Here is a 25,257-nt window from a genome sequence, read left to right on the forward strand (position 1 = left end):
GGCCGCCACGGGAGCAGCGCCTGCGCCAAAGCGGCTCTTGATGGTATTGTCAAAGGCCCATGACGGTCATCCGATTGCTCTGAAACGGATGGACGATGGCGGCAGCACAGCAATGCAAAGAGCGCTGCGTACGGCGTCGAGGCCAATCTGTGCTTCCTACCGCTCTTCTCAATAGCATCTCGTTCCCCAGGCATCATCCGCGACGACATGCTTTTTGCTCCCCTCCTTGCCATTATCAACCTCGTAGCATCTTCTGCTGCCTTGGCATCCCCGCCAGATGATGCTTTAAATAGTCGAGCCACAATACCAGACATCTACGAGATCAAGATAGCGCACCTCGACCCGGAGGATGCCGTCTTCGACAAGGATCGCAAGCTCTTGTACCAGTCGAATCTCTACCGCGCCAAGGTGGCCGTGAGCAATACCAAGTCCGGACACATGTTTGGTGAGCGCCGAGCCGCACTTGCGTACAGAGACGACTTTGACTGTTTGCCTGACCGGTATTGCCAACAGACGCGTACATCCCTGGCATCTCCTCGGACGAAGCCATAACACGCTATGAGCTCGCAGGCCTGTCCCTTGACAAGGCAGACAAGCCCACCCGGCTATACGGTGTTGCCAAGGACCACTCTGCCTTCACATTCGGTCCCAAGCAAAGCGTGCGAGGGCCCAATGCCTTTGTAGCATTTGACCTACCCCTCTCCAGCTCATCGAAGCCCGTGTACAACCTCGACTTACACCCGGTGCAGGGTCAGATCGAGCAAGAGCATGGCACCTGGCCATTTGCTCCTGTGGACTCGGCACAGGACGAGGCAGGCAACTCGTACATCGTCTTCGCGCTCGGGGCTCCCGCCATCGCAAAGGTGGGACCTGATGGAACCAAAGCCGAGCCTTTCAGTGAGTGTAGGCGTGGTAGCGTGGCCGCCGTTGCCCTTCTCATCTGACCTCCTCGGGCCTTCCTCTGTGCAGGCTTCGAGCCTCCCGCTTCAATCATCCCCAATCGCACAGGCTACACCGGCATCGCGTACATACCCACCTCCCATCAGCTGGTAGCCTACGGCGGGCCGCGCCTCCTTACCCGCTTCGATCTCAATTCCTCCACGCCCAGCAAGGCGAATGCAGTTCAAATTCAAGGCTCACCAATCAAGTGGTCTCACGCTGAAAAGATCAACCTCATCGCCTCGCTCGACGGCACGGGGGACAGGCTGGTAGTGACCAACGCGCCTGATGTCATCTCATTCAGGTCGACGGACGGGTGGAAGACGGCCACGTACAAGAAGTTCACCAGGCCTGAGTTGAAGAATAATTCCCTCACTACCGTCACGGAGCTTGAGTTTGAGGGAGGAATGCGCGGCATATACGGTGCTGGGGCGTACTTTGGCAAGGGGAAATTCAGCGATCGCACGAGCTGGCCTCTCTACAGGTTGGGCGATGAGCTGCTCAAAGCGTGAGAGAATACTGCGCGAGGCGGGGGATGCTGCTACTCTACGAAGCTGCGGACCTTTACGTCCGGCCAGCCATGACAATTGCCTCGATTATGTCATTACCACTCCTTCGACTTCGACGATGAGGACCACTGCAAGCCTCCATTAATACGACTTTTCCCTACTTATCGCTCGCTCGTTCTACGCTGAAAATTGCGTCTCATCCTTCTTGGGCCACTGCAGCCCGTTCTTCGTAGCGTCCTGCGCATCTCCTGGTTTGGCCCACTCGGGCGCCCTTTTAGTGAAGATGACCATGTCCGGACCCTTGGAGGCAAGGTAGGCGTCCGAGTCCTCAAGGAGAGAGTACTTGAAGTAGCTGTGCGAGTGGAAGAAGGCAGGGTCAGCTCAACTTCAGCTTCGATCTTGCTGCGTCGCGCCGCTACTCACGCAATCTCGCTGTCCTCCGGCACGCTCAAAAGGGGACTCCCGCACGACCCGCAGAACTTCCTCTGCATCGGCTTTCCGCTAGACGTCTCCTTGTCCAGGTACACGTTCAGATCGCCCTCCTTTGCGTCACCGGTGAAGGTCAACCCATCCTTGCCCGCGGGGATGACGGCATTGAGAGAGCACAGGGAGCCTCCCCCACGAACGCAGCACTTGCAGAAGCAGGCGGCCACGCCCTTGTGTTGGGGAGCGGTGAAGGCAAACTTGCCACAGTTGCAGCGACCTTTGAAAGACGAGGACATGACGATGAAGGGATGAGGATGGATTGCGATGAGAAACTAAGATGGCACACGACATCCATCGCCTTATGCACGAGGCCGAGAGCCCAAACGCCGAGCGAGCTTTGTAGAGGCGGGGAGCGACAAGTCGGAGCCTTTTCCCGCCAGGCTTGCATTACACCCTCACCCCACCAAAGAAGAGCAATGTCCCCTTCAAAAGCAACGTAGCCGGTCTCTCCAGCAGCGATACTCGCTCAAAGCCTTCTTGGAAGCCGTGCTGCACCCACGAACGGATCATCGCTCTCGACGTCAAGCCAATGAAGCACACTGTCCAGATGCGGCCTGGCCAGCCGCTTACCTTGCGACCTGTGAGTCGCCTCACCTGCTCTTCGAGGAGGAAGCCACCAGCTTGAGTCACAAAGAAGAGGAGCGTGGCGTAACGATTCGCTCCGAAGCCTGAAGCAGTTGCGTTGAGTGGGTAGCAGCTCCCGTATTCGTCACGCAGGGCCGTCCGATCTACGATGATTAGGGAGCCATCCTCAGCCTCGACTTCGGCCAGTGAGCGGCGCAGATTATGCTGCCCGATCTCATGAAGAAGGCCTGAGGCGACGAAAGCACCTATCACGGCGACGTATCGCACCATAGCCTCTCTCGCCCCTCCCCATCTTGCTATCTTGGCCGCAGGGCGATACCCCAATGTCTGGTACGTACTGCTGAAGAAGGAGTGTCATCTCTTCCCCCAAAAGTCGTGCAGCGACGTAGAGAGATGAGGCGAGTCGAAGGGTAGGGGAGTCCACCACGTCTGCGTTTGCGGGCTGATGAGGGTGGAGATAATTGACAGGAGGGAAAATGTTGCTTGGATTGGATGCGGGATGCTGATGCCTTGGGCGAGGAGGAAGAGAGTTTGCACGAGAACGCGGCGCGTGGGGCTGATGCTGCTAAGAGGGTTGACGGGCGAGAGGATGGAAGGATGGGCGTCGAACACGGCGGCGAAGAGGGGGTGGCGCATGACCTCAAGGGCAAAGGCAACCAGACCAGCGGAGCAGAGGAAGGTCTTGAGGCGCGATATGAGGAAAGCAATGGTCCGAGGGTCAGTGAGTGTTTGGGGCGGACTCTTGTGATCGCCCTTGCTGTCAGGCCGACCGTAGCCTGCCTCGCTGTGGATGCCGCTTTCCCAACCTGCGCCGCGCCAGGAGGTGACATAGTCGACGAAGAGGGGGAGCTTGGTGTGCGGGAAGTAGAAGAGGCGAGCAGGTCGTCCCTTGGCTTCGTCCGCGTGTGCCAGTGAGGGTGGTTGACGTCGAGTGGCAGCAGCAATGCTCTTTGCCGCGAGGGACAGCGCCACAGCAAAGACGAATGTCAGCCCCCATCCCGAGTAGGCAAATGAGATATGCAGGCAGAGGAGGATCTGCACCGGGAGTAGCGCCAAGCGCAGGGTTTGAGCGTGGTGTCGCAAGGCCCAACGAGGGATGCACTTGTGTGCAACGGGGGCGTGGAAGAGCAGCCATGACTGAAGGAGCGGGACAATGTACGGCACGATGAGAATGGCGTACGGGGGAACCCGACGCTCGCAGTGCGAAGGAGCAATGAAGTCAGAGAGCCAGGTCATCTTGCTCAGACGAGGAAGAGGCATCGATGGCAGCGAAGGGTATCAATGAATGCTGCCGTATCATCTACCCATCATTCCGAATGAGCGGCAGCGTCCCCTGGCGGCGGCGGCGGCGGCGGCGGCATTGCCGTCACGATCACCATTGCGGGCGCCCTTTGTCGCCGCCGGCCCCCTCTTGCGGGGCCGCATGATGATAAGTCGCGCGAAACATTGTGCGACGAGCGATCGCAGACTCGATGGTAGCTACGAGTCACGATGCGAAATGCATACGAGCACGCACGCTGCTGCTCGCTCGCGTGGACGGACAGTCAAGCCAAGGACCTTGAACCGGCGGCGGCTGTGTTGCGCCAAGGAATCAAGTCCGCACGCACGGGGACGAGGTGGGCAGACGTGATTCAAAGCCACGAGAGAGGCAGCAGCGGCCAGAGGCGAGCGGCTCGGGCGCATCGCAACTTGTCAATTGCTCCTCTCTCTCGACCCTCGATCGACCTTGACCCTGTAACAGCAAACGAGACTTCTCTCCCTTCATACCGCACCTCATCATGGGCAAGAATCAGTCCAAGCTCACGCCTGAGCAGCTCGTCGATCTGCAGAAGAGCACATATTGTGAGTCCAAGCAGGCCGGGGGTTGTGTTGGGAAAGAAAGTTGGCAAGGGCCTCCACTCACGCGATACCTTCTCCAATATCGCGGTTCACGCTATCAGTCGACCGCAAGGAGCTTCAGCAGTGGTGAGTTGGCGTTGCGAGAGTAGCTGGCATCACTCCTGGGCACAAGCTCACCATGTCGCTCTCTCTCACACACCACATCACGCAAACAGGTACAAAGGCTTCCTCAAGGACTGCCCTTCTGGTGTTCTGGACAAGGCCGAGTTCTCGCGCATCTACAAGCAGTTCTTCCCCTTTGGCGATCCATCAACTTTCGCAGAATTCGTCTTCAACGTCTTCGACGAGAACAAGAATGGCACAATCGACTTCAAGGAGTTCATCTGTGCGCTGAGCGTTACATCGAGGGGCAGGCTAGACGAGAAGCTGAGGTGGGCGTTCCAGCTGTATGATTGTGAGTACGAGCGCAGGGGCCGAACAGATGAAGAGTCTCTTGGTGCTGACCAGCATGCGCACGCTGTAGTGGACGGCGATGGAACGATCACCTACAATGAGATGCTCAGTAAGTAGAGTCCCGCATACATTCTTTCCTGCGCCATCCCCTCGAGACGCTCACGCCTCGCCCTTTTGCTCTTCGCAGCCATTGTCAGGAGTATCTACAAAATGACCGGCCAGATGGTCAAGCTACCAGAGGACGAAGACACCCCAGAGAAGGTGCGCACAACCGAGGCTGCTATGAACGTCGCTGCGAACAATTTGCTGATCACGCCATGTCTTTTCTTACCGCAGCGCGTTGACAAGCTTTTCAAGATGATGGACAAGGACAAGAATGCCCAGCGTGAGTCCAATCAGCCCCAAGACTTTCGACTCACCTGCTTTGAGCTCATCTCACATCCGCTTGCTCTTGTCTCCCGCAGTTTCCTTCGAAGAATTCCAGGAGGGATCAAAGGCAGACCCGACGATCATCAGCGCTCTCACTCTGGTGAGTTGGCGAGGATGACGCCATACCAGGCCATCCGACGTTCTCACACCTTATCCTTTCGCTCGCAGTACGACGGTCTCGTATAGAAGCTCGCAGGCAGAGCAAACTCCCTCTTCCTCTCCCTCACACACACACAGAGTCACGATGCGATAAGTCCTCATCAAGAGAGCCGGCCCAGGTCTTTTCCCGCCTCTCCTTCTCCTGCCTCTTCACCCTCGGTCATCTCTTGGTGCTGACCTCGTCCCCGATGTGCTATTTGGTGGGAGGGAGACACGAAAATGTACATATGATGACCGACCTGATCCTCTTTGCGCTCCTCTACGTCGTGTTCCCCTACCTCGCAGCATCAGCAGGCGATCGTGCCTGAGGGTCCACTCCGCTCGTCCTCACCTTCGACGTCGGCCAAGGCTTCGTTGTCGTCGCAGCTTTGCCAGGCATCGAGGCTCCATTGCCCTTGCTGCCCGCAAATCGCTGCATCACACCCTTCACCAAATCCAGCTCATTCAGCACCTCCACGCCCGTACTTCTAGCCCACACCTTTGCCTCATAAAAGGCATCAAGGACTGCCGGTCTGCCCTCTGCCTCGCCCACGCTGCCCCCAAGAAGACGCTTTGGCACAGGCGCACCATAGATGAAGTGCAGACGGTCCACCGCCAGGAGCATAGCCGCATTGCGCCACCATCGCTCCTCTTCATAAGGGCGAAGGGCCTCGTGCGAGCCAACGTCTTCTCCGACTTGTAAGGCGGAATGTAGGACAGAGGTAAGGGAGCGAACATCTGCTACACCCAGATTGAGACCTTGACCAGCGAGAGGGTGGACAGAGTGAGCCGCATCGCCAATTAGGACCGTACGAGCGCGGGGAGTAGGGGAGAGCGCCTCAGTCGCAGCCGGTTGAGTGGCACCGAAGCTGGCCGCGAGGCGCGTGGTCCAAGCTCCTACATCTCGTACCAAGCTGGCCACGTCCGGCACCACGGGAGAGCTCGTTGCCTGCTTTGCCAGCAGTGAGCTGCCTAGGTACGCCTCCGCGTGTGCAACCTGCAATGGGAAGCTCGCAACGCTCCTTGCATCGATATCTACGTCTATCGGTGGTGGGCACTCGTCCTCTGGCACGGCTCTACCTGACTGGGCTGCCTCGGCGAGGTGAGCCGCAATTTCTGATCGCAGTAGCTGTGGGTTGAGCGAAGGGCCAGAAGATGTGATGAGGGAGAAGAGGCGGGAGAGTGAGGACCAGGGAAGACGCCAGGCTGCTGTGACGAGATCGGCGAGGACGGAGCGTGAAGAATGCCCGTCTGACGAGGCAGAGGTCGCTTTGTGCATCTCTGTGAGGGCCTGAGCTATTTCTGGCGGCAGCGTCCAGACCATGCTCGCGCTACTTGTCGAAAGTGGTAGCCAAGCAATTGTCCCGCTGGGCAAGAAGCGTTGATAGGCAATGGTGTGACCTCTCTGCTGCGACTCGGATTCGTCGAAGCGCAGCGTGCCTACGAGGCCGCGACGATCGTATGGCCAACCGGATTTGGCAATGCCGGCATACTTGCGCACAGGAGAGGAAGGACCATCTGCTCCGACGAGGAGGCGCGGGCGTAGCTGACGCTGCTGCGAGGAGCTCGAGAGGGACATAAGAGGCCAGGCGTCGATGTAAGCTCCTTCGGCTGCGGATCCCATGTCCGGCGCTACATCTTCTACTTTGGTCTTGTCCCAAATCTCGACCTGTACTGCTCCCTGGCTCGCTTTCTCGTCAATGTAGCGCAGTAGAGCTTGCTGAAGATTGGAGAGCTCGACCATGTTGCTGAGCTGCTGCTGCGACGAGGACGAGGACGAGGAGGCAGCGCCGCCTACTGCTTCGCCAAGATCGAGCGTTGCTCCGGACAGGCCATCTGTGACATGCATCGCCGTGATGGGCTTGATGCGCTCCTGAACAATGTACTCTGTAATGCCCATCGACTCGAGCCAAGTCCAATTCTCCATCGTCAGGCTGACGACGCGATTCTCCCACTGTATGCCGTCGTGGCCCTGCGCAGAAGACTGCTGCGGCCCTGCCTTTGCCGCCCATTCTCGTAGACGATTGAGGTCTGACGCTTCTAGGAGGACAATACGCAGGGGAGAATCGCCATTGCTGCCCGACGAGCGTTGCGATGAGGCGAGGGAGGCGGCAAGGGCGAGACCGACTACTCCGCCTCCGAGAATGGCCACATCTGTATGCTCGATGGGAAGCTCCGAGGCTGATAACGAAGAGGACGCAGACGTTGCGTTCGCAGCAGATGGACGTGGGTGTAGGACGGGTATTGACGTTGTGAAGCGGCGCGAGCAAGAAGGGCGCGATGGGCCACGCCGAGAAGACGGCTCAGCCTTGAGCGCTGACGTCGGCGTCCAAAGAGTCGATGGCGAGGATGAAGAACTTCGAGGCGGAACGATGTGCTTCGCCGCTGGGAGGCGAGACTTTGAGGCTCGGAGCACCATTAGCGCTGAAGGTCGCGAGGAAGGAGAGGAGATGGAGGATGGAGATGGAGGAAAGGAAGGAAGAAAAATCGCCTGGCTCGAGCAGAGATGGAGGCGAGCTGAGGTCAGGCCAGTCCGCCTTGCCTCAACCGCTCGCTCTCGGGCGCGATCAGAGTCATGGATTTTGTACAGAATGGTATCGACATGATATACAAGGCGAGCCAAGACGCGCTCGCCATCAATCCTCTCTCTGCTGCTTCTCCTGCCTCTCTACCAACTTCTGCCCCTCGTGCGCCTGCCTCTCCTGCTCCTCAGTCCCGCCCATCATCCCTCCACCACCACCCACGGCTCCCTTGTACCACGAATCAGGTGAGAGCAACAGTATTCCATCCAAGAAGCTCAAGAAGCGATTGGCGTACTGCTTGGGTGTTATCACCGTCGGCAGCTCACCTTTGCTCCCTCCTGCCGCAACGAGGAGACTGGACTGCTCCTTCACGAATGTCTCTACCCTCTTGTCCCACGTGTAGCTGCGCAGGAAATCGATGATCCCCACGACGAGTTCGCGATTCTCGTCGTCCTCCGTGTCCAACCCCACGATAACACTGTAGTCCATGATGTTCATCGCAGCCAAGAAGTCCGAGTCATGCTTGAGAGCCTGCCGGATGAGCACTTTGCTCGACTCGCGAATGTAGAGTGGTCGCTGCAGGGAGATCTCCACTAGATTCTCGTCCAGCAAAACCTCACCTGCAGCTCCTGTTTCTTTGACGTAGCGGTTGCGCATCGAGCCCTTGAGATCGAAGATGCGGCTGCACTTTCGCCCGTAGAAGAGGTTCTCCATCACCAATACGTCCAACTTGTAGCTTCGCCCCGTCGCCTGATTGCGCATCGAGATGCGGTAGAGGCCGAAGATCTTGGCGAGCGTAGTAGGTTTGCCGTGCATGAGACACTCGGCCATGTGTGCAAAGTAGTGCGGAGCGAAGGTGGAAAAGCCTGTGAGCTCAGATGCGGAGAGTTGTTTGAGGACCAGCCGGTCATCGCGGGTTTTGAGGAAGGTCATGCCTGACTTGCCGCCGGAACTGTCCCACTTTACGCAGCGTGCTAGTGATGAGATGAGCGTGGACTGGCACCCGCAGCAGCGTCGTAGGGCGTCAAATTGTTCCGCAAAGAGAATACGGCAGTGGAAACGGGACGCGCCTGATTCAAAGTCGAAGCGCAGGTGGACGCCCTCTTGGCGACGGAGCGAGGCCTCTACCTGTGAGGTGTCCGGTGCGGCGCTTGAGGTTGCGGCGCGAAGCGTTCCGAGTCGCTCTTGGTATTGCGAGGAGACGAGAGTGAAAGCGATTGTGGAAGAAGGCTCGTCTTCGCGGAGGAGCAACGGGGAGTCAGCAAAGAGGTGCTGCTCTCCCGTCAAAGGATATTCCAGCAGCGGGAGGGACGCTCCGGGTCGCGAAGCCCAGAGAGAACTGATAGTCTTGAGTAGAGAACCCTTTTCAGTCGCAAAGGACTCGCTCATGGACGGCGTCGAGAGTGGGTGGCGCGTCTCAATGAGCTTGCTACTGGGCTGCTCTGCCGCAGCAGCTGGGGAAGCGACGGCATCGAGGGGCGGAGCGTTGGATGCTTTGAGCGTACCGGTGGCTGGCGGCGTGACTGCCTCACCCTTGATTGTGGCCTCCGATTCGCCCTTTGTGTGCCCTCCTCCAACGGTCGCGCTCTTGCCCCTCAGCCTCGACTCCGGACTGATAGACTCTGCACCCTCTGCTGCTTCCTCCGGCTCGGAGTCTGCCTCTCCACCGCCCTCGGATTGAGTACGTTCCCCTCCCTCTTCGTCATCGTCGTCATCGTTGTCATTGCCATCGGAGCTTTCGTCGTCCGACTCGACCGCAGCAGTGACGGAAGAATACTGCGCCACCCTTGCAGTGGATGCTGAGATGGGAAGCGCTCGCCTCGCGCGAAGCGCCATCGCCCTACGTTGCTTCTCTCGCTCCCTCTCCGCCTCGCGATTGATGCGATCGAAGTGGCGAGCAATGGTGGAGACGCGGCTCTTCCCAGCTTGAGTGCCAGTTGGCATGGGTAGACGACTTGCGACAGCGGCGGCGCCGTAGAGCGGCGTGCGAGGTGTGGCGACTCCCGATGGGCCAGGACTCGCGACTCGACGACGAAGCGTACGCTGCTGATGCTGCTGCTGGGCACTCGACTCATTGCCACTATCACTCTTGGCCGATGTGCGACGAGACATGCTGGGGCGAGTCCGAGGGCTATTGATCGACGTCATCCCGAATTGTCGCCTGCTTGCAAGGCCGTTGGCCGCGTCAGACTCAGACTCGCTCGCTCCACGGCCCGCGTACGTAGGTGCAGGCCTGACTATCGGGGGCCGATAGCTTGATGGAGGGCCCCGAGAAGTAGAGCCTGCGCGACGACTGGAGGCGGAGGGTGCTCGTTCCAATGTCGGGACGGTCGAGGTGCTGCTAGACGAATGAAGGGCACGCAGATTGGCGCGAGAAGGCCTTTGTACTTGTCCTGGCGACGTAGGTCGACTAGGCGGGTTGCGAGGACCGCCACCGTCTGAAAGGACTCGCTGCGGACGGCGGACCTGTGAAGAAGACGAAGACGACTGAGTCTCCGCTGCCCTCGAAGCTGTGCCTCGTACCTTGGTCTTTGGGTCGAATCGACTGATCAAGGACGACACGAGCGCGGAACTATCCGTGACATCGCCTGCCTCGGTGCAAGATGAGTCCGTAATGGCAGAGGGGGTTGTTCTCCACGTCTTCGGTCGAGCATCCGCCTTGAGTGATGATCCAGAGCCGCTGACCGATTTGCCTGAGTGCTTGCTTCTCAGAGTAGGCCTCAGACGAGTGGTAGGCGACGAGTTGCCGTCAGAGTCCTCTCGTGCTGGGCCTTCGACCGCCTTCTTCACAACATGCTCCGGCGATGAGGACAATGTCGCAGCCGCCTCGCTGAGCTCCTTCGTCGGCGTCGGCAGGGCTGACGTTTGCCTTGAGGCCTGGCGAGAGGAGCGCTCAGACCCGTGTCGAATGGCACCCATGGGAGTCGATGCGCCGCTAACGGGCGAGGAGTAGTCTTCGATACCGAGACCCAGCTGTGGCGCCAGTCCCAGGGCAGCGCTCTCTGCCAGCTGGGCCAGCGCTGCCACGGAGTTTTCGGAGCGCTGACTGGGCAGCGCTTGCGCAATGGCCGTCTCGTCGACCTCTGCGGCAGGCGGCAGCGCAGGAGTGGAAGGCTCGGTCATGCTGGCGCTGGCCTTGTGTCCCTCCATAGTCTCCTTTTCAGCAAAAAGGCGGCTCAAGTGACTAGCCGTTAGCCTGCGCACGTCCCGCTCCTTGGGCAATGCGCTCTTTTCTAGGCTCGCAAACATGCGGTCCACCGTGACGACTAGGTCTTGCAGGAGGCGACGTACCTGATTGAGGCAGAGCGTGTCGTGATCCGTGCTCGACTTGACGACAGAGACGAAGAGACGATTGACCTGCTTGCGACCATTGAGAGCCTCTTGGCGAATCTCTTCGAGGTGAGGGCGAAAGCGCTCAACGTGAGCCATACCTTCGCGGCCGAGACTTATCTCGTGCTCGAGGGCTTTCAGACGTGCGGCGACCGAGTGGAAGTAGCTGTCTGCCCGGCCTGCAAGACCCAGCGCCTCTTCCGATCGCAATCCGGCTTGGATGTCCGGGCGAGTGAAGAGTCGAAGACCAGGCACAACGACTTCGAAAGGGCGTAGCTCCTCGACGTGGATGCGAAAGGCGAGGTTCTGCGGGCGCGGTTGGGGTCAGCCAAGCGTTCTTATCTCACCTTCTGTTCAATGTCATGTCACCTTGTAGGCAAAGTAGCGAATGCGCTCAGTCAGCCGGTCGTGTGAGCACTCCGAAACGGTGTGAAGCGTGTAGAAGTGAGCCTCGAGGAACTTGGCCCAGCTGTAGGCCTTTGCCTCCTCATGGACGACAGAGACGGGCGTCGCAGCCTCACATTCTGCGTGCGCGTCAGGGAGGTGTGTCAGGAGACAGTTCCCAGTCACAAATCCCTCACGCGGCTACTCACGCTTGCAATACTCCCAAGTCAGCACCGAGTTTTCCTGCCCCGCAATCGGGCAGACGAAGCGCTCGCAGAACACCTGAACGCGCACGTCGTAGTGCACGAAAGATTCGTAGTGCAAGATGCGCTGCAAGCTGCATCCCTTGGACTTACACGCCAGGCTACTCTCCGCGCACTTGGCGTCCAGGTAGTCAGCAAGTGTGCTATCCGTTGGCCCGTAGAACTCGATCTGCTCGACTTGGGGACCGAAGCAGGGTCGCATGGTCGCCGAGCTGACGACGACGTGCAGGACAGAGAGCTTCTGGTGGGCAAATGGCGTCTTGAGCGCGTCGTCGTTCAGGGTGCGTAGGATATACTTAGCGTCGTAGTCGTGACGGGAGCGGGCGAGGGCGTGACGGGTCTTGAGGTCGAGCTTGCCTTTGGATGGTAGAATGGAAGCAAGTTGCGGGCCGATGTCAGATGAAGTGTCGAGCGAGCATTGGATGTTGTCGTCGTCGTCTTGTTTCTCCGGATCTATCGGGGTCTTTGGTGCCTGAATGCTCGCCTCTGGCTCCTCTTTCTCGTCAAGCTGCTCCTTGTCATCACCGTCTGGTTTCCCCGCCGTGCGCTGGGCCCCGACGTCCTCTTTTTCGGTAGTCGCCGACGGATCAGTGCAGTTCTGCTCCTCCTCCTCCTCTTCCTCCTCCTCCTGCCCCCCACCCACCTCCTTTTCCAATTGCTCAAGCTGCGTCGCCTCCTTCTGCAGCCTCACCAACGGGTAAGGTGCTGGCACGGTAATGGCGGCCGAGATACTAAGCAGCGTCGTGTCAAACTCTTTCAAAGCGCTGGAGACGGTCGAGTCAAGGCTCTGCGGATATGCCTCCGCGGCCTGCCCCTCTTCGTTCGCATCGACCCTTGCAGTGCGAGTAGGCTGCTCAATCTTAGCCTTGGGCGCAGGAAGCAAGGACAACGTGGTCTCACGCATCGATTCCTCCAGGCGTAGATTGTGCGCCGCAAGGAGCATAAGCTCAAGAATGGTCTTGACTTTGCCCAGTTCCTGCTTGTTGCCGCCTCGCAGCACGATGCTACAGCCCAGCTGCTTGGCTGTCCCGCCAAAACGCAGGAAGCTGCGCCGCTTGGACAGGGAGGACCCGGAGTGGAATGTGTCGACCGCAAAGGTGCCGCAGCGACCCAATCGTGGACGTAGAGCGAGGCGGTCGACCGAAGAGACGATGTCGGCTTGGGTGACGCGGGCGATTGCTGCCATCGAGCTCTCGGGCACCTTCCAGACCACGATGACTCCGGCATGCTCGAGCAGCTCGAGGGCAAGGCGCGAGACTTGATCCCTCACAACGAGGAGGTGAGGACGCAAGGAGAGGACGCGAGCGACGAGAATGCGAGTGTATTCCCGCTCCGATGCGGAAAGGGCGTCGAGTGATACGTACTGCCCTTCGCCCTTGACTGCGGTAAGACTGAAGCTGAGTAGAAGTACTCGAGCATTCTTGAGGGGCAAGCGACGGAGCATGGCCTTGGAAGCAACGTTGTGAGCGCAGATATATCCGCTGGCCAGGTGACAGTCTTCGAGCGCGCCGCCCGGAATACGCTTGATCTTGACGTAGCGGCGTACGCCCATGCTGTTGCCGTTGGTGTGGGCGACGGGACGAATGTGTTGGACAACCTTCAGTGTAAGCGGGACAATGCAGTCGAGCCACTGATCAGCATCGACCACTTTGGCCTTCTCAAGTGACTGGGCGCAGAGGCGACGCAGATAGTGGTAGCTGTCGATGCTGAGCTCGTGAGCACCGCCGCCTAACCTCGAGGAAGGGCGAATATCCAGATCCTCATCATTGCGCAGCTCCTCGAGCGTGACTCTTGACCGCAGCCGCGATCGCCTAAAGGCGCGCAGAGCTGCTTCGCTAACGAGCTTGGCTCTGTTGTCGTGGCTGAGAGTGGTATCGCTGGCCAGTCGAGCGCGGGCCTCATCGAGGACGTGGCGTGCGTCTGTGCGAGAGTGGATGTCTTCACTCTGGCCATCGTCGCCGGCTGATGCTGTCGGAAAGGCGACAGAAGACTTGCTGGCTGCCGACTTGGGAGCGTCTGTGCCCCCCTTCTCTACCTCTTCATCGTGTTCATCGCGCAGGATCGGGGATGCCGTCGGAGAGTCGATGCCTAAGCCATGCGCCCGTGTAGTGCCATCCGCCGTCGACCCCTCAGCCGCGGCGACGACGCGATCTTCTTCTGCGAGGTCTCTCCTGAATGGCGCCTGACCGTGGGTCTCATGAGGGTGTGAATCGTTGCTACGTTCCTTCGCCGCCATAAAGTTCTCATCATCGAATTGCTCTAGACTGGACGAACGATGGAGCTGGGGCGAGCTCTCTGCCGACGCCGTGATGCTTCGCCCGAGAGCGGAAGCCCCGAAAAGAGCATTGGCGGCAAATTTGCCCTGCGGCGCATTCTCAACGGCAGCCTCGAGTGGCGCAGAGATCATCTCTGCCCTCACCCTCCCAGCCTCACTGTTATGTCTTGACCCACCGGCGCGACTGTTGACTACTTGTTGGCCTGCCCTTGCCCTCTCGTAGTCGCGAAGCATCTTTGTGCAAAAGTTGCATACCCGTACAACGTCCCTTAGACCGAGCTTGGCGCCGGGGAGGAGGTTTGAGGCGCATTTGGCACAAAAGATCTGACCGCAGCAACGGCAATGATGCCTGCGCCGTGCAATGGTAAAGGCCGAGCCGCAGGATGAGCACTCCTTTGCAGAGGCGTCGGGCATCCACCACTCCTTTGACTGAGCTGCGCCACCACTCATCATGAGGCGACGAAAGGCCTCTGCGCTCATCTGAAGCGACGTCGATGCCGAATTGCCCAGCTCGAGATCTCCCGAAGCTCCATCTGATGCTGGCAGATGCGAGGAGGCGGTTCGAATGGATTGAGCGTCATCTGCGAGAATATCTTGAGGTAGGGGAAAGCCCGGTACGGACGCCCAAGGTGAGCGCGAGTCTCGATGATGGAGAGGAGGTGTAGCTTTGTGTAGGCCGAGCTCCCCTAGCGCATCGTCCTCATATCCGGTGTCCATCGTGGTGGAGCGAGCATCGGAGTCCTTTCTCGTTCGTGGCAGGCCGGCAAGGACGTGCGTAGGGATTGTGGATAGGACGGCCGGTGCAGGTGCTGCCGTCTTGACAGCTCCTGGCAGCATGGCAGGCGGCTTGATCGAGCTCGAAAACGAAGAGACTGTGGTAGAGGCTGGTATGCTATTGCTGCCCGTATCTCCTCGGGTTGGTGGCTGAGGGCGTTCAACGCGACTTGCGCCGCTTTCTGAGTGGTCATCCTGTTTCCTTGCAACGGTGGACGATGTATTGCGCGATGAGGCCCTCGAAGGCCCCGCTTCTGGGTATATTGATGGTGCAGAATCGTGAGACGAGGAGAAGACGGTCTTGAGGCTAGTCAAGAGATTGCCAAAGCCGTAGCCCGATTGCTGCGCTTCGTCGTCGTCGCCAAGGAAGCCAAAGGACGTGAGTGCAGATGCATCTCTGCGAGAAGCCGCCTCGACCATGGCGATGGATGTTTGTGGGGAGATGAGGAGCAGAGCTCAGCTACCGCTGGCTGATGCAATCGGTAGGCGGACAAGTGAAGAGCGGATGATTGGAAAGAGAGAAAGGGGGCCAGAGGGCAAAAGACGCGAATCGCCCCCCGACGACGCACGACGCATCGCACGACGCACAGGCCCACAGACACAGACGGGTCCAAGCAAAAGCAGAGTGCGACGGCCGAGGAGCAGATCGAGCACCGAGGAGCGGAAGAGGCGGCAAAGCAACACTTTTCTCGCTTTTGCCTTTGTTCCACCCTCATCCACCATCGAGATACACGGGAGAATTTGCCCTCACCGGCATGCACAGCAGCAGTCATGCTCATCCGCAGCAGCAGGACATGACCAATGGCGCAGGCCCGGTTGCGGCCGTCGTTGGAGGGACGAGCAACCCGAAGCTGGCTCTCGAGAGAGATCGCAAGAGGATAGCCCTGCGACAACGCAACCTCGCGACCTGGCAAGATGGGCCTTCCCCGCCCTCGGGCTCGCTCGATAGCAACATGAAGAAGAACACGGGCTTCATCAAGCGTGTGCGGCAGGGTCTTGGCGTCGATGCCAAGCCGCAGCTCATCAAGGAGACGGCTACGCTGAATCTCGACAAGTACGTTGAGGAGCTCACACAGGCTATCCCAGAGGGATTGAGCAAGTGTACGCTGGCAAAAGACTGCATAGCAGCGGCCGAGGTGAGCAGACGAGGAGTGGAGAGGAACGTCAGGTTGGCGGCTCACTCAGCAACTCATTTTGACGCCTCCAGATTGTCACCGAGCTCCATGCCAGATTTGATCCGCCCGTCTTCGCCCAGCCACTCGCTGTGGCACTCTCATCGGCGCTGGCTCCTCCAAACAAAGCTCAACTGCAAGCTATGCAGGCCGAGCAGAAGGAGAGAGAGGAAGCAAATCGTGTGTCGAGGCAGAAAGTCATGCTGCGAATCGCCGCAGAGCTGGCACTCGTCGAGGTGATTAGGGCGCGAGACGGTTCGAGTACGCAGGAGCTGCCTGGTCAAGATTGGCTCTTCCATATACTCAGAGATCTGGTGAGAGTGAGCGTTGTGCCGTTCGATAGAAACGCCAACTCATGCTCGCTCCTTCCCACAGCTCTCAACGGACCGCGAACATGTCAATGTCCCCATTCTCATCACACTCCTTAAAGCTCTTGGCCCGCAGCTCGTTGGCCGTCCCAGCGAAGATCCAGAGGCAGGCGAGGCCGCGCACGAGGAGCTCATCCTTCCTCCCGCTACATCGGCAAAGTTTCGCAAACTCTGCGAGACGTACTTCACGACGCTCTCGAAACGCATCGTGACAGAGCACCAGCGCCTGCAAGAGCAGGATCGCAAGAATCATGAAGCCTACATCAAGTCCGGCGACATATTCGAGGACCGACAGCAGCGCTACGAGAAAATGACGAAATCGTTCGAGCGCGTCAACGAAAATGGCAAAGCCCTCTCTGAGTTGCTAGGCGTCGCGATGCCGCAACTGACAGATTTGGGCAGGGCATCAGACATTGGCCTGGCGGTCAATCTCGATTCAAGGTCGACACTCGCGAATGATAGGTCAGATGAGGACTTTGCGACGGGAAAGTCGCCGTGGGAGGACGAGGATACGAAGCGTTTCTACGAGGATATCGTTGATTTGCGCGACATGGTGCCGGCTTCAATACTGGGGTCGGTGGCGGCAACGGCAGCAGCGAAAGAAACTACAGAGCAGCCTCAAGAGGAGGAGAGCAAGGTTGCAGAGTCGCAGGAGATGGAGCCTTCCCAGTCGGACGAGGGCGCAAGCAAGACCCCGGTTGCCCTTTCCCCGACCTTAACGCCGGCAAAGACGGACGCTGAAGGCGCTGCGGACGAGCAAATCTCAGCAGGTCCAGCAGCGCAATTGAGCGCCCTCCTGGCACGGCTACCAGAGCAGACCAATCGCACCATGATCGACAGCGCCGCAGTCGACTTTGCCTTTCTCAATTCCAAGGCAGCACGGCGACGTCTAGTCAAGCACCTCACCTCCATCCCACGCAACAGACTCGACCTTATCCCCTACTACGCCCGTCTCATCGCCACCTTACATCCCCACATGCCCGACGTAGGCAAGGGAGTCCTCGAGATCCTGGACGACGAGTTTCGCTATTTGCAGCGCAAGCGCCTGGCCGAGATGGGCGAGACGCGCGCCAAGAATGCCCGCTTCATCGCTGAGCTAACAAAGTTCCGGGTAACGCCGCTCCACACCATCTTCCACTGCTTCAAAGTGTGTCTGGACGACTTCTCCTCCTTCAACATCGAGATCCTCGCCACACTCCTCGAGACGTGCGGGCGATTTCTTTTGCGCATCGAGGCAACCACGGAGCGTATGCGGGGCTTACTTGAGCTGCTGCGGCGTAAGAGAATGGTGTCGAATCTCGATCATCGCAACGTACTACTTCTGGACAATGCTTACTATCAATGCAACCCGCCCGAGGGCAAGGCAGTGGTAGCCAAGCCCCGCTCCCATTTGGAACTCTACGTGCGCCATCTGATCTACGATGTCCTCACGCGCAAGACATTCGAGCGCGTCCTCAAGATGTTGCGCAAGCTTCCTTGGAGCGATGAGGAGGTGTTGACCACGCTTCACGAAGTCTTCCTCCGCGTCTGGCGCGTCAAGTACGGACACGTCCACCTCCTTGCCCTTCTCCTTGCTGACCTTCAACCACATCACCCCGACTTTGTCATCGCGGTCATTGACGCTGTCATCGAGGAGACGCGCCTTGGTATGGAGACGAACTTGTTTAAGCATAACCAGCGGCGCATGGCCATCGTGCTTTACCTGGGACAGCTCTACATCTACCGCTTGGTCAACTCGGGCATCGTATTCGATCAGCTGTGGAGCTTTGTCACCTTTGGACATCCCAATGGGCAGCCTTTGCCCGGGCAGGTGTGCAATCTTGACGCGCCAGACGACTTCTTCCGGCTCAGACTAGCTTGTACGCTGCTAGATACGTGCGGGGCTTGCTTCAACAAGGGTAGCTTGCGCAAGCGACTCGACGAATATCTGGCATTCTTGAATCTGTACGTGCTGAGCAAGGAGCAACCCTTGCCCATGGATATCGATTTTATGCTACAAGATACCATCGAGGCGGTACGACCGGGCTGGGTGCTCAAGAAGGATTGGGCAGAGGCCGCGCAAGCTGTGAATGACATCATGGCGGCGCACAGAGCAGCACAGCCGGCGGCGGCGGCGACTGCGACTCCAGGCGGTGGAAAAAAGATGGAAGCAGAGATCGAAGAGGAGGCAGAAGACGACGACAGCAGCAGCGACGATGACGATGCGAGCGGGTCAGAGAGCGGTACAAGGGCGCGCGGCGGGAGGGCCAGGCGGCTTAGCGGTAGCGAGCATGGCGATGGCAGCAGCACTAGCAGCAGCGACGAGGAACAGACGGACGACGATGGCGAGGAGGCTACTCTCGACGACGACGAGGTCGAGGAAGATCTCGTCATCAGGCGATCTCAACAGAGCGAAGAGGACCGCGAAGCCGAGCAGGAATTCGAGCGCGAGCTGGCCAAGATGATGGCAGAGACGAACGTTGCGAGCAACACTGGCGGGGGTACAAATCGCGGTGTGGCACATCATGGCCGCGGAATCTTTGACCAAGGCCTTCCCTTCATCAAGAAGGCTGCTCGTGAGGAAAGCGGCAACGAGTCCTCGCCCGCAACGCAGGACGGGCAGATGCGCTTCGAGCTTTTGTCCAAGCGCGGCAACAAGCACCAAGCGCACACTTTGCACTTGCCTTCCGACTCTGCGATCGCCGTCACTACACGCGAGAAACAGCTGCAGGAGTTGCAAGAAAGGAGGCAGCTCAAGGAGTACGTGCTGGGCTACGAGGGAAGAGAAGACGAGGAAGAGAGGCGTGAGCTCGAGAAGAGTTTGGGCAGGAGAGGGTTCGCGGTGCGTCACGCAAAGTGATGCGCGTCTCGCCCTGTCGTGAGCTGTGGGAGAAGCCTCTGGCCCACCTGTACAATAGACTCGTTTGCGATACCGAGGGCCGCCCCCTCCTCCTTCATCGATCTCATCTCTGTGTTTGAGGATCGCCGAGGTGGCCCCTGCACAACTTGGAGTGCATCAGCATGCATGCGGCAGGCACGAGAGCAGTGTCCAATTACCCGCATGCCTCCGTCCGTCGTTGCTCGAGTCGCTCGACGCGGATGGCGAGGCGAGGGGGACCGCAACCCAATCGCCGCTTTCCACTCTTGACTCTTTGTCCCTCCTCACCACATCTCGACGACTCCTTCCTCTATATCACCCGGTCGCCTACGCTCCTGCAACCACGTCGCGATGGCCTTCATCCAACAAGGCCCGAGACGCAGCACTCGAAACTCCGCTGCTGCTCCTCGTGGGCATGAGGCACCAGCAACCTTATCGGCATCGATCGCCACCACTGACCGTGATGCTGATTGGAGCATTGTATTTCCGGGCAGAGTAAAAGATGAGAGTAACGCTCGCAAGCAGTCTTCCAGCCCACATCAGGGCCAAGATGAGGGCGAAGACGATCAGCCGACTGCTGTTCAGCGCTCCACTATCGCTCGTGCCGCTTCGTCGGCGACGCTTGCTCCTCTCCACGACGGTACTGGATCATTCGGCGACGTCGACGCCGGCGCACCGTCCTCAAGCCGCGTCGAGACATTCGAGTCTGCCCTCCTACTCGACGACGACGCCCAATCGGATCTCTACTTCGAGAACGACGAAGACGCCGAGTCATCTGCTACACCGCCGTCGCTCGGCACATCCAGTGCAAGGGAGCAAAGCAGCAGTAGTGTCACTCGCAGCCGCAGCCGCAACTTCAGTCACAGCTCGTCGGCAGCACTATCGAGTCCGCCATTTGACCAGCGCGAGTTCTTTGGCGGGGATAGCAACGCTCTCAGTCCTGAATGGTCGTGGCAAGAAGACGGTAACAGCAGGGTACTCGCGTCGTCATCCGCCATCACAGACCGCAGCAATCGACCCGTCTTTTTCGACTCTGATTCTGAGAACGACGACGCAGGACCAGCATATCGCCAGCAAGGCAAGGCTTCTTCCCCACAGGACGACTCAAGATACGAGGCGGACCTAGCGGCTGCGCCTTTTGCCATCTCCGCTGGCCTGCATCCACGCCGCCCTCGTCGTTTGCAAAGCTCGACGGCAACCTCCGAGATTAGCGGCAGCCAGGCCTCCGCGGGCTTCAAGCGCAGGCATCGTCGTCAGCATCTCGCCGACGACGACAAGGGGAGCGTGAGGAGTAGTAAGAGCAGGCGGAGCGAGAGCTACTGCGGATCTAACGCGCCCATCGTCAGCAGGAAGAAGGCATCCTCCTCATCTTCATCGTCGAGGCGGGTCGCGCCAGCACAGTCAGCTGCACCACCTCCGAACAGCAGCCTCAGCAAACGCCAGAAGGCAACGCGGCTACTTGCTCGCCTCTTTGATGTCGACAATGATGTGCTGGATTGCGTGCTCGAGGATCAGGGACCACTGGCAGTATCGCAAGAGGAGCAGGAGCGGGCGAGTCAGATGCATCGCCCATGGCAGGCAGGCTTCGACCATGAAAGAGAGTATCCCGCACCGGCAGCAGGATTCCGCGAGCTGATCGACGGACGCATTGTGGAAGACATCGATGGCGAGCAGAAGGAGATTGAGGCGACGCACAATCCCATTCTGGAGCTGGCGACAGCAGATTGGTCCAATGTGCAACTCCCCACTTCGAACGACCCGCTCTCATCGGATGAGCATCACCTCAGCAACCCTACACTTCAAGGGGCAATCCGTCACGCCTTTCTGCATCTATGCGGGCCATCTTCAGGCGGCGAAGGACCGACGACAACGTCTTCTGTCATCCTGTCAAGCACAGTCGAAGCCCTCCAAGGAGCTATGCCGTACTTTGTCCCCTTTAGCTGGCGGCTGCTCATGCGCGTCATGAAGGAGTGGAATGGATCCAACCAGACAGGAGCAGATGCGCTCAGCATTGAAGACCAGAACGTGAAGGGCAAGGACCAGCAGAGCGAAGAGCAAGTATTGCATCGACGCCAACGGCAAGCCTCGATCGCCTCCACTACGGGCACGGCTTCACTAACGCACAACGAGGTGGCGAGCCTCGAGGACTCCACTTCGGGCAAGACATCGAGCGATAAGGTCGAAGAGTGGAGAGAGCGCAGTAGCAGCACAGCTTCTCTAATGACAACTACGAGCTCGAGAATGAGGGGCAGAGCAAGGGAGAGGAGAGCGGTCGCGGGCGCGGAAGAATCGACGTGGACCCTCGCGACTTCTAGTGGAGAATAAGGGGCGGATTCACATCAAAATAGATAGATTGGCAGCGACGTTGGCAGCGGCACCATAGCATGCATGACACCTCTCAATTGAAAACGGCGACATTTTAGTGATGAAATTGACGATAGCCGTCGGCAAGCGTGTTTTGCTGAGTCAGCAGACCGGCGAGGGCGGAAAGAGAGATGGAGGTGGCGCTGCGTGCGTTGATCAGGTCAGGATTTTGTCCGGACGTGCTGCGATCCTTCCAACCATACACCACATCTCCTCTTCTTCTTGTGCTCGGAAGCTGCTCTTTTCTTCTACTCCTCTCTTCATTCACTCGTCATCTTTTCTTCGGCGGAAGCGTTCTCTCTCACTCACTCTTAGTCATGGTCTCCCCTGCCGCTCCTGACCCGTCCACCTCGACGTCGGTGGTTTCCTCCCCTTCTTCAGCGGCCGCTCGTGCACGCCCACCCTCCATTGCTTCTCACCGTCAAAGCACAAACCATCTCGAGTCCCTCCTCACGTCCGTCACCCTATCTCCGCGGTCACGTCGAGCCACCATTACAAATTGGGGCGGCTCTTTCACCTCACGTCCCACCCGCGTCTTCCAACCCACCACAGTAGAGCAATGCTGCGCCATCCTCGAGCTAGCCCGACGGAGCGGTCAGAAGGTCCGGGCGGTAGGGAAAGCACATAGCCCTAGTGATTTGATGATGAGCGATCAGTGGTCTATACGGATGGAGGGGCTGGAAGGGACGTTAGAGATTGATGCAGCGACGGACGAGAATGGTGCGGGGCTGCCATCTGCTACATTCCTGGGCGGAACCCTCATCTCGGACATCAACAACATCCTCGCCTCGCATTCGCCACCACTTGCTATGACTTCCTTAGGATCCATCTCAGAGCAGACGATTGGCGGGCTTCTCGCTACCGCCACACACGGCTCTGGATATCATTTCCCGGCCGTTTCTGCGCTGGTGCAACATCTGGACGTCGCTGTCCCTCTGCCGCCCGCGCGAGGCGGAGTTCAGGTGGTGAGATGTAGTCGGGAACAGAATGCGGATCTGTTCAATGCGACGCTGTGTGGTATCGGGGCGACGGGTATCATTGTGGCTGTCAAGATTCAAGTGGAGCCTGCGTTCAGACTGAGCCACTTGGTCGAGGAGGTGGACTTTAACTACATCTTTGGGTCTCCGACGGGCTATCCCTCCATTCAGCGCGAGAGCTACGATGTCGAAGGTGCCACGCAAAACCAAGGCCGCGTGCCTCTCGGCCACCTTGTAGCTGCAGGCGAGTCTCTCCCGCCAGCAAAGGATCGCTACCGACCCAGAGCGCGGCAATCTTCACCCTCCATCATCTTTCCCACCGAGTCCACAGACGACGAGCAACTGCGACGCTCCAGCCCTGCGTTCATGGACGACGAGGACGATGAGGTCACCCGCCAAGCCCAGTCGCGTATCGACTCCATAGCGCAGTCTTGCCAGCACGCGCGCATCTGGTGGTTCCCGCACGTCGGCATGGTCACTCTCAGTCGTGCAGACAGAACGCTGGAGCCCGCTGTGGGACCGACGTGGGGGCAAAGGCTCTACCACTCGCTCGTGGGATACCACATGGAGCAGGCGTTGCTATTTGCCGCCAGATATCACCCGGCGCTGCCTGAGCGTGTGGCGAGGATAGTTCACCGCCTGACGCACCCGGCGTACCCTACGGAACTGCGGGCGAAGGCGCAGGGCGAGCAGGGCGAGCAGCGCGAGCAGCGCGAGCCAGCTGCGGCAGCAGGCTCTGCAGTAGGCGCAACATCGGAGTCTCTCGTCTCCTCTGACCTCGGCAGTGATTACGACAACTTCCGAACGCTCGCCGCATCCAATACCATCTCATCACCATGGCGCCCCTCTTCCACCCTCCTTCAGCCACTCCGCCCTACCCACCCGCACAGCCGCAGCGTAGACGACTCGTGGAAGATCTTCAACATGGACTGCCTATTTCCTCAATATACGACGGAATGGGCGATACCCTACGAGCACACCGCTGCCGTTCTCCGCGTCATGCGCGACTGGTTGAGCGCCGAGCAGGCTTCGAGGACGGGCGTCCGCTTCCATTTCCCCATTGAGATTCGTTTCTCTGCGCCCGACGGGCTGTGGTTGAGCCCTACTTCGGGCAGACGGACGACTTATATTGGCTTGGTGCAGTATAGGCCGTATGACCTTCCTGTGCCCTATCGCGTCTTGTTCGCACGCTTCGAGACGATCATGCGGCACTTTGCCGGCCGGCCGCACTGGGCTAAGACGCATACGTGTGGGGCCAAGGAGCTCGAAGGCTTGTATCCCCACTGGAAAGAGTGGACGGAGACGAGAGCGAAGTGGGACCCGGAGGGAATTTTGAGCGGTGGTGCCTATGTGAGGCGACATGTTGATGCTGCAGTCGGGGAGGACGTGGGGTCGAGGAGGTTCAAGAGGAGGGAGTGTGGCAAGCTCTAAGGAGCAATGGCGGATCGCAGCAACTCGTTCAGTCAAATTGCAATTCCTTGGCCTGCTGCTGATCGCTCTGCCGCCTTTTGGTGTGATTGCTCTGGCGCCAACGTCGCCCTTTCTAACCCCTGCCGCGAGCGCGACCTCATCCGCTCAGGGACACAGCACAGCCCGACACCTCTACAGCTCGACTCGCCACCACATCATCCCATCTGCCTTTTCCACCTCGCTTTGAGCATCTCACCTTTCAATGCCTCCCTCTATCGTCTCCCTTTCGTCCATCCCCTACTCGCCCCGAAATTACTCTTCCAGGCTCACCCTTACGACGACGTAATCGACCTCCCGTGCGACTCTGACCGCGCTGTGGCGCTCAGCATTCGTCACTCTCACCACGTCCTTCATCCAGTTCTCGCCCCATCTTCATCAATCACAGCCTCTGCCTTCTGCCATGGCGCGAAGCCGATCTGGCGCTCCCGCCTGCTCTTCGAAACGTCTCTGGCTACTCGAAGACAGGTCATGGTCAGGAGGTAAGTGCGTTGCTCTGCTCGTGGCCGTCCTCATCGACGCCGCCGTCTTCTGTATGCTCCTGCGCTCCACTAGAGGACCGTCGTCCTCAAGACCGGACGTCGCAATCTCGCCAACGTCGTACAATCGAAATACAATCGCTGAAGTTGCACGCAACTGCGATATGCTCGCCAAGCACCGCAAACTTGTGGATCGACAGGATGACGGCCAATCAATTGGCCGCTGGCGTCGAGGCCACCAAGTACGGAAACCTCATCTATTAGCAAACACGGCTCGCTGTGGACGCAACATAGCAGCCCGCCCCGGCAAGGTGAACATCTGGTAACGATAATCAATAGAATCGACACCGTCTTCGCCGCCGACGGCGTGGGGACATACCGTATGTATCAAGCATACGCAGCACATATGAATACATCTCCTGCCTCATCCCTCGCGCTCCTCGCGCTCAAACATTTTGCCGCTCTTGGTCACGAGCACCGCTGCTGTCCCGATAATTGTCGCCAAGTTGATAGCGAGCAGCAGTGGATAATTGCAGTGTCTTCATCGCAACACAAGATCATCATTTCAAGCTTCTTCATTGCATCATACAAGCGCGTGCGTGCGCATCGTGAGCGGTCCGCAAGATCGTGTCATTTACAACGTGAGG

The 25,257-nt window shown here is 58.8% G+C and overlaps 10 protein-coding genes across 10 annotated transcripts; 6 read left to right on the forward strand and 4 right to left on the reverse strand.

Annotated features, from left to right (window-relative positions):
- The first annotated feature begins 60 nt into the window (after positions 1-60).
- On the forward strand, positions 61-1,600 carry BDZ90DRAFT_236978 (hypothetical protein). The gene is made up of 3 exons (XM_025507311.1): positions 61-445; positions 514-897; positions 970-1,600. Exons 1-3 carry the CDS (start codon positions 208-210, stop codon positions 1,449-1,451), a joined length of 1,104 nt encoding a protein of 367 aa, XP_025364160.1. The 5' UTR covers positions 61-207; the 3' UTR covers positions 1,452-1,600.
- BDZ90DRAFT_230417 (hypothetical protein) lies at positions 1,242-2,492 on the reverse strand. Its single transcript, XM_025505460.1, has 2 exons — positions 1,872-2,492; positions 1,242-1,800 (listed from the first exon to the last, which is right to left on the reverse strand). Exons 1-2 carry the CDS (start codon positions 2,168-2,170, stop codon positions 1,626-1,628), a joined length of 474 nt encoding a protein of 157 aa, XP_025364161.1. The 5' UTR covers positions 2,171-2,492; the 3' UTR covers positions 1,242-1,625.
- A 29-nt stretch (positions 2,493-2,521) lies between these two features.
- On the reverse strand, positions 2,522-4,044 carry BDZ90DRAFT_113427 (hypothetical protein). Its single transcript, XM_025503236.1, has one exon. It carries the CDS (start codon positions 3,777-3,779, stop codon positions 2,874-2,876), a length of 906 nt encoding a protein of 301 aa, XP_025364162.1. The 5' UTR covers positions 3,780-4,044; the 3' UTR covers positions 2,522-2,873.
- A 253-nt stretch (positions 4,045-4,297) lies between these two features.
- Positions 4,298-5,426, forward strand: BDZ90DRAFT_245335 (putative FRQ1-regulator of phosphatidylinositol-4-OH kinase; the record flags this gene model as incomplete). The annotated part of the gene is made up of 8 exons (XM_025507503.1): positions 4,298-4,361; positions 4,460-4,484; positions 4,574-4,812; positions 4,882-4,920; positions 4,999-5,072; positions 5,148-5,196; positions 5,276-5,340; positions 5,409-5,426. The coding sequence occupies 8 exons, from the start codon at positions 4,298-4,300 to the stop codon at positions 5,424-5,426; spliced, it is 573 nt and encodes a 190-aa protein (XP_025364163.1).
- Positions 5,427-5,625: 199 nt separating this feature from the next.
- On the reverse strand, positions 5,626-7,858 carry BDZ90DRAFT_113560 (FAD/NAD(P)-binding domain-containing protein). The gene has a single exon (XM_025503237.1). The coding sequence runs from the start codon at positions 7,795-7,797 to the stop codon at positions 5,674-5,676; it is 2,124 nt and encodes a 707-aa protein (XP_025364164.1). The 5' UTR covers positions 7,798-7,858; the 3' UTR covers positions 5,626-5,673.
- Positions 7,859-7,869: 11 nt separating this feature from the next.
- On the reverse strand, positions 7,870-15,451 carry BDZ90DRAFT_230421 (hypothetical protein). The gene is made up of 3 exons (XM_025505461.1): positions 11,824-15,451; positions 11,600-11,754; positions 7,870-11,536 (listed from the first exon to the last, which is right to left on the reverse strand). The coding sequence occupies exons 1-3, from the start codon at positions 15,344-15,346 to the stop codon at positions 8,015-8,017; spliced, it is 7,200 nt and encodes a 2,399-aa protein (XP_025364165.1). The 5' UTR covers positions 15,347-15,451; the 3' UTR covers positions 7,870-8,014.
- A 181-nt stretch (positions 15,452-15,632) lies between these two features.
- Positions 15,633-19,429, forward strand: BDZ90DRAFT_277821 (ARM repeat-containing protein). Its single transcript, XM_025509040.1, has 3 exons — positions 15,633-16,062; positions 16,134-16,412; positions 16,474-19,429. The coding sequence occupies exons 1-3, from the start codon at positions 15,682-15,684 to the stop codon at positions 19,303-19,305; spliced, it is 3,492 nt and encodes a 1,163-aa protein (XP_025364166.1). The 5' UTR covers positions 15,633-15,681; the 3' UTR covers positions 19,306-19,429.
- A 151-nt stretch (positions 19,430-19,580) lies between these two features.
- BDZ90DRAFT_230423 (hypothetical protein) lies at positions 19,581-21,760 on the forward strand. Its single transcript, XM_025505462.1, has one exon. It carries the CDS (start codon positions 19,675-19,677, stop codon positions 21,646-21,648), a length of 1,974 nt encoding a protein of 657 aa, XP_025364167.1. The 5' UTR covers positions 19,581-19,674; the 3' UTR covers positions 21,649-21,760.
- Positions 21,761-21,880: 120 nt separating this feature from the next.
- On the forward strand, positions 21,881-24,095 carry BDZ90DRAFT_249295 (FAD-binding domain-containing protein; the record flags this gene model as incomplete). Its single annotated transcript, XM_025507652.1, has 2 exons — positions 21,881-23,405; positions 23,529-24,095. The coding sequence occupies exons 1-2, from the start codon at positions 22,005-22,007 to the stop codon at positions 24,093-24,095; spliced, it is 1,968 nt and encodes a 655-aa protein (XP_025364168.1). The 5' UTR covers positions 21,881-22,004.
- Positions 23,772-25,134, forward strand: BDZ90DRAFT_113645 (hypothetical protein). The gene is made up of 2 exons (XM_025503238.1): positions 23,772-24,613; positions 24,787-25,134. Exons 1-2 carry the CDS (start codon positions 24,102-24,104, stop codon positions 24,872-24,874), a joined length of 600 nt encoding a protein of 199 aa, XP_025364169.1. The 5' UTR covers positions 23,772-24,101; the 3' UTR covers positions 24,875-25,134.
- Positions 25,135-25,257: the final 123 nt, after the last annotated feature.

This window comes from Jaminaea rosea, assembly GCF_003144245.1.
Source record: "Jaminaea rosea strain MCA 5214 unplaced genomic scaffold BDZ90scaffold_2, whole genome shotgun sequence".
In the NCBI taxonomy this organism is placed as follows: domain Eukaryota; kingdom Fungi; phylum Basidiomycota; class Exobasidiomycetes; order Microstromatales; genus Jaminaea; species Jaminaea rosea.

Bases quoted from the DNA above. Each gene is read 5' to 3' on its own strand.
- BDZ90DRAFT_236978 (XM_025507311.1), top strand. From the start codon at position 208: ATGCTTTTTGCTCCCCTCCTTGCCATTATCAACCTCGTAGCATCTTCT. The intron at 446-513 runs GTGAGCGCCGAG...TATTGCCAACAG, and splicing joins CAAGTCCGGACACATGTTTG to ACGCGTACATCCCTGGCATC. The intron at 898-969 runs GTGAGTGTAGGC...TCCTCTGTGCAG, and splicing joins AACCAAAGCCGAGCCTTTCA to GCTTCGAGCCTCCCGCTTCA.
- BDZ90DRAFT_230417 (XM_025505460.1), bottom strand. From the start codon at position 2,170: ATGTCCTCGTCTTTCAAAGGTCGCTGCAACTGTGGCAAGTTTGCCTTC. The intron at 1,801-1,871 runs GTGAGTAGCGGC...CCACTCGCACAG, and splicing joins CCGGAGGACAGCGAGATTGC to CTACTTCAAGTACTCTCTCC.
- BDZ90DRAFT_113427 (XM_025503236.1), bottom strand. From the start codon at position 3,779: ATGCCTCTTCCTCGTCTGAGCAAGATGACCTGGCTCTCTGACTTCATT.
- BDZ90DRAFT_113560 (XM_025503237.1), bottom strand. From the start codon at position 7,797: ATGGTGCTCCGAGCCTCAAAGTCTCGCCTCCCAGCGGCGAAGCACATC.
- BDZ90DRAFT_230421 (XM_025505461.1), bottom strand. From the start codon at position 15,346: ATGGTCGAGGCGGCTTCTCGCAGAGATGCATCTGCACTCACGTCCTTT. The intron at 11,755-11,823 runs GTGAGTAGCCGC...ACGCGCACGCAG, and splicing joins GACTTGGGAGTATTGCAAGC to AATGTGAGGCTGCGACGCCC. The intron at 11,537-11,599 runs GTGACATGACAT...CCGCGCCCGCAG, and splicing joins TTCGCTACTTTGCCTACAAG to AACCTCGCCTTTCGCATCCA.
- BDZ90DRAFT_277821 (XM_025509040.1), top strand. From the start codon at position 15,682: ATGCACAGCAGCAGTCATGCTCATCCGCAGCAGCAGGACATGACCAAT. The intron at 16,063-16,133 runs GTGAGCAGACGA...TGACGCCTCCAG, and splicing joins ACTGCATAGCAGCGGCCGAG to ATTGTCACCGAGCTCCATGC. The intron at 16,413-16,473 runs GTGAGAGTGAGC...TCCTTCCCACAG, and splicing joins TCCATATACTCAGAGATCTG to CTCTCAACGGACCGCGAACA.
- BDZ90DRAFT_230423 (XM_025505462.1), top strand. From the start codon at position 19,675: ATGGCCTTCATCCAACAAGGCCCGAGACGCAGCACTCGAAACTCCGCT.
- BDZ90DRAFT_113645 (XM_025503238.1), top strand. From the start codon at position 24,102: ATGGCGGATCGCAGCAACTCGTTCAGTCAAATTGCAATTCCTTGGCCT. The intron at 24,614-24,786 runs GTAAGTGCGTTG...ATGCTCGCCAAG, and splicing joins AGACAGGTCATGGTCAGGAG to CACCGCAAACTTGTGGATCG.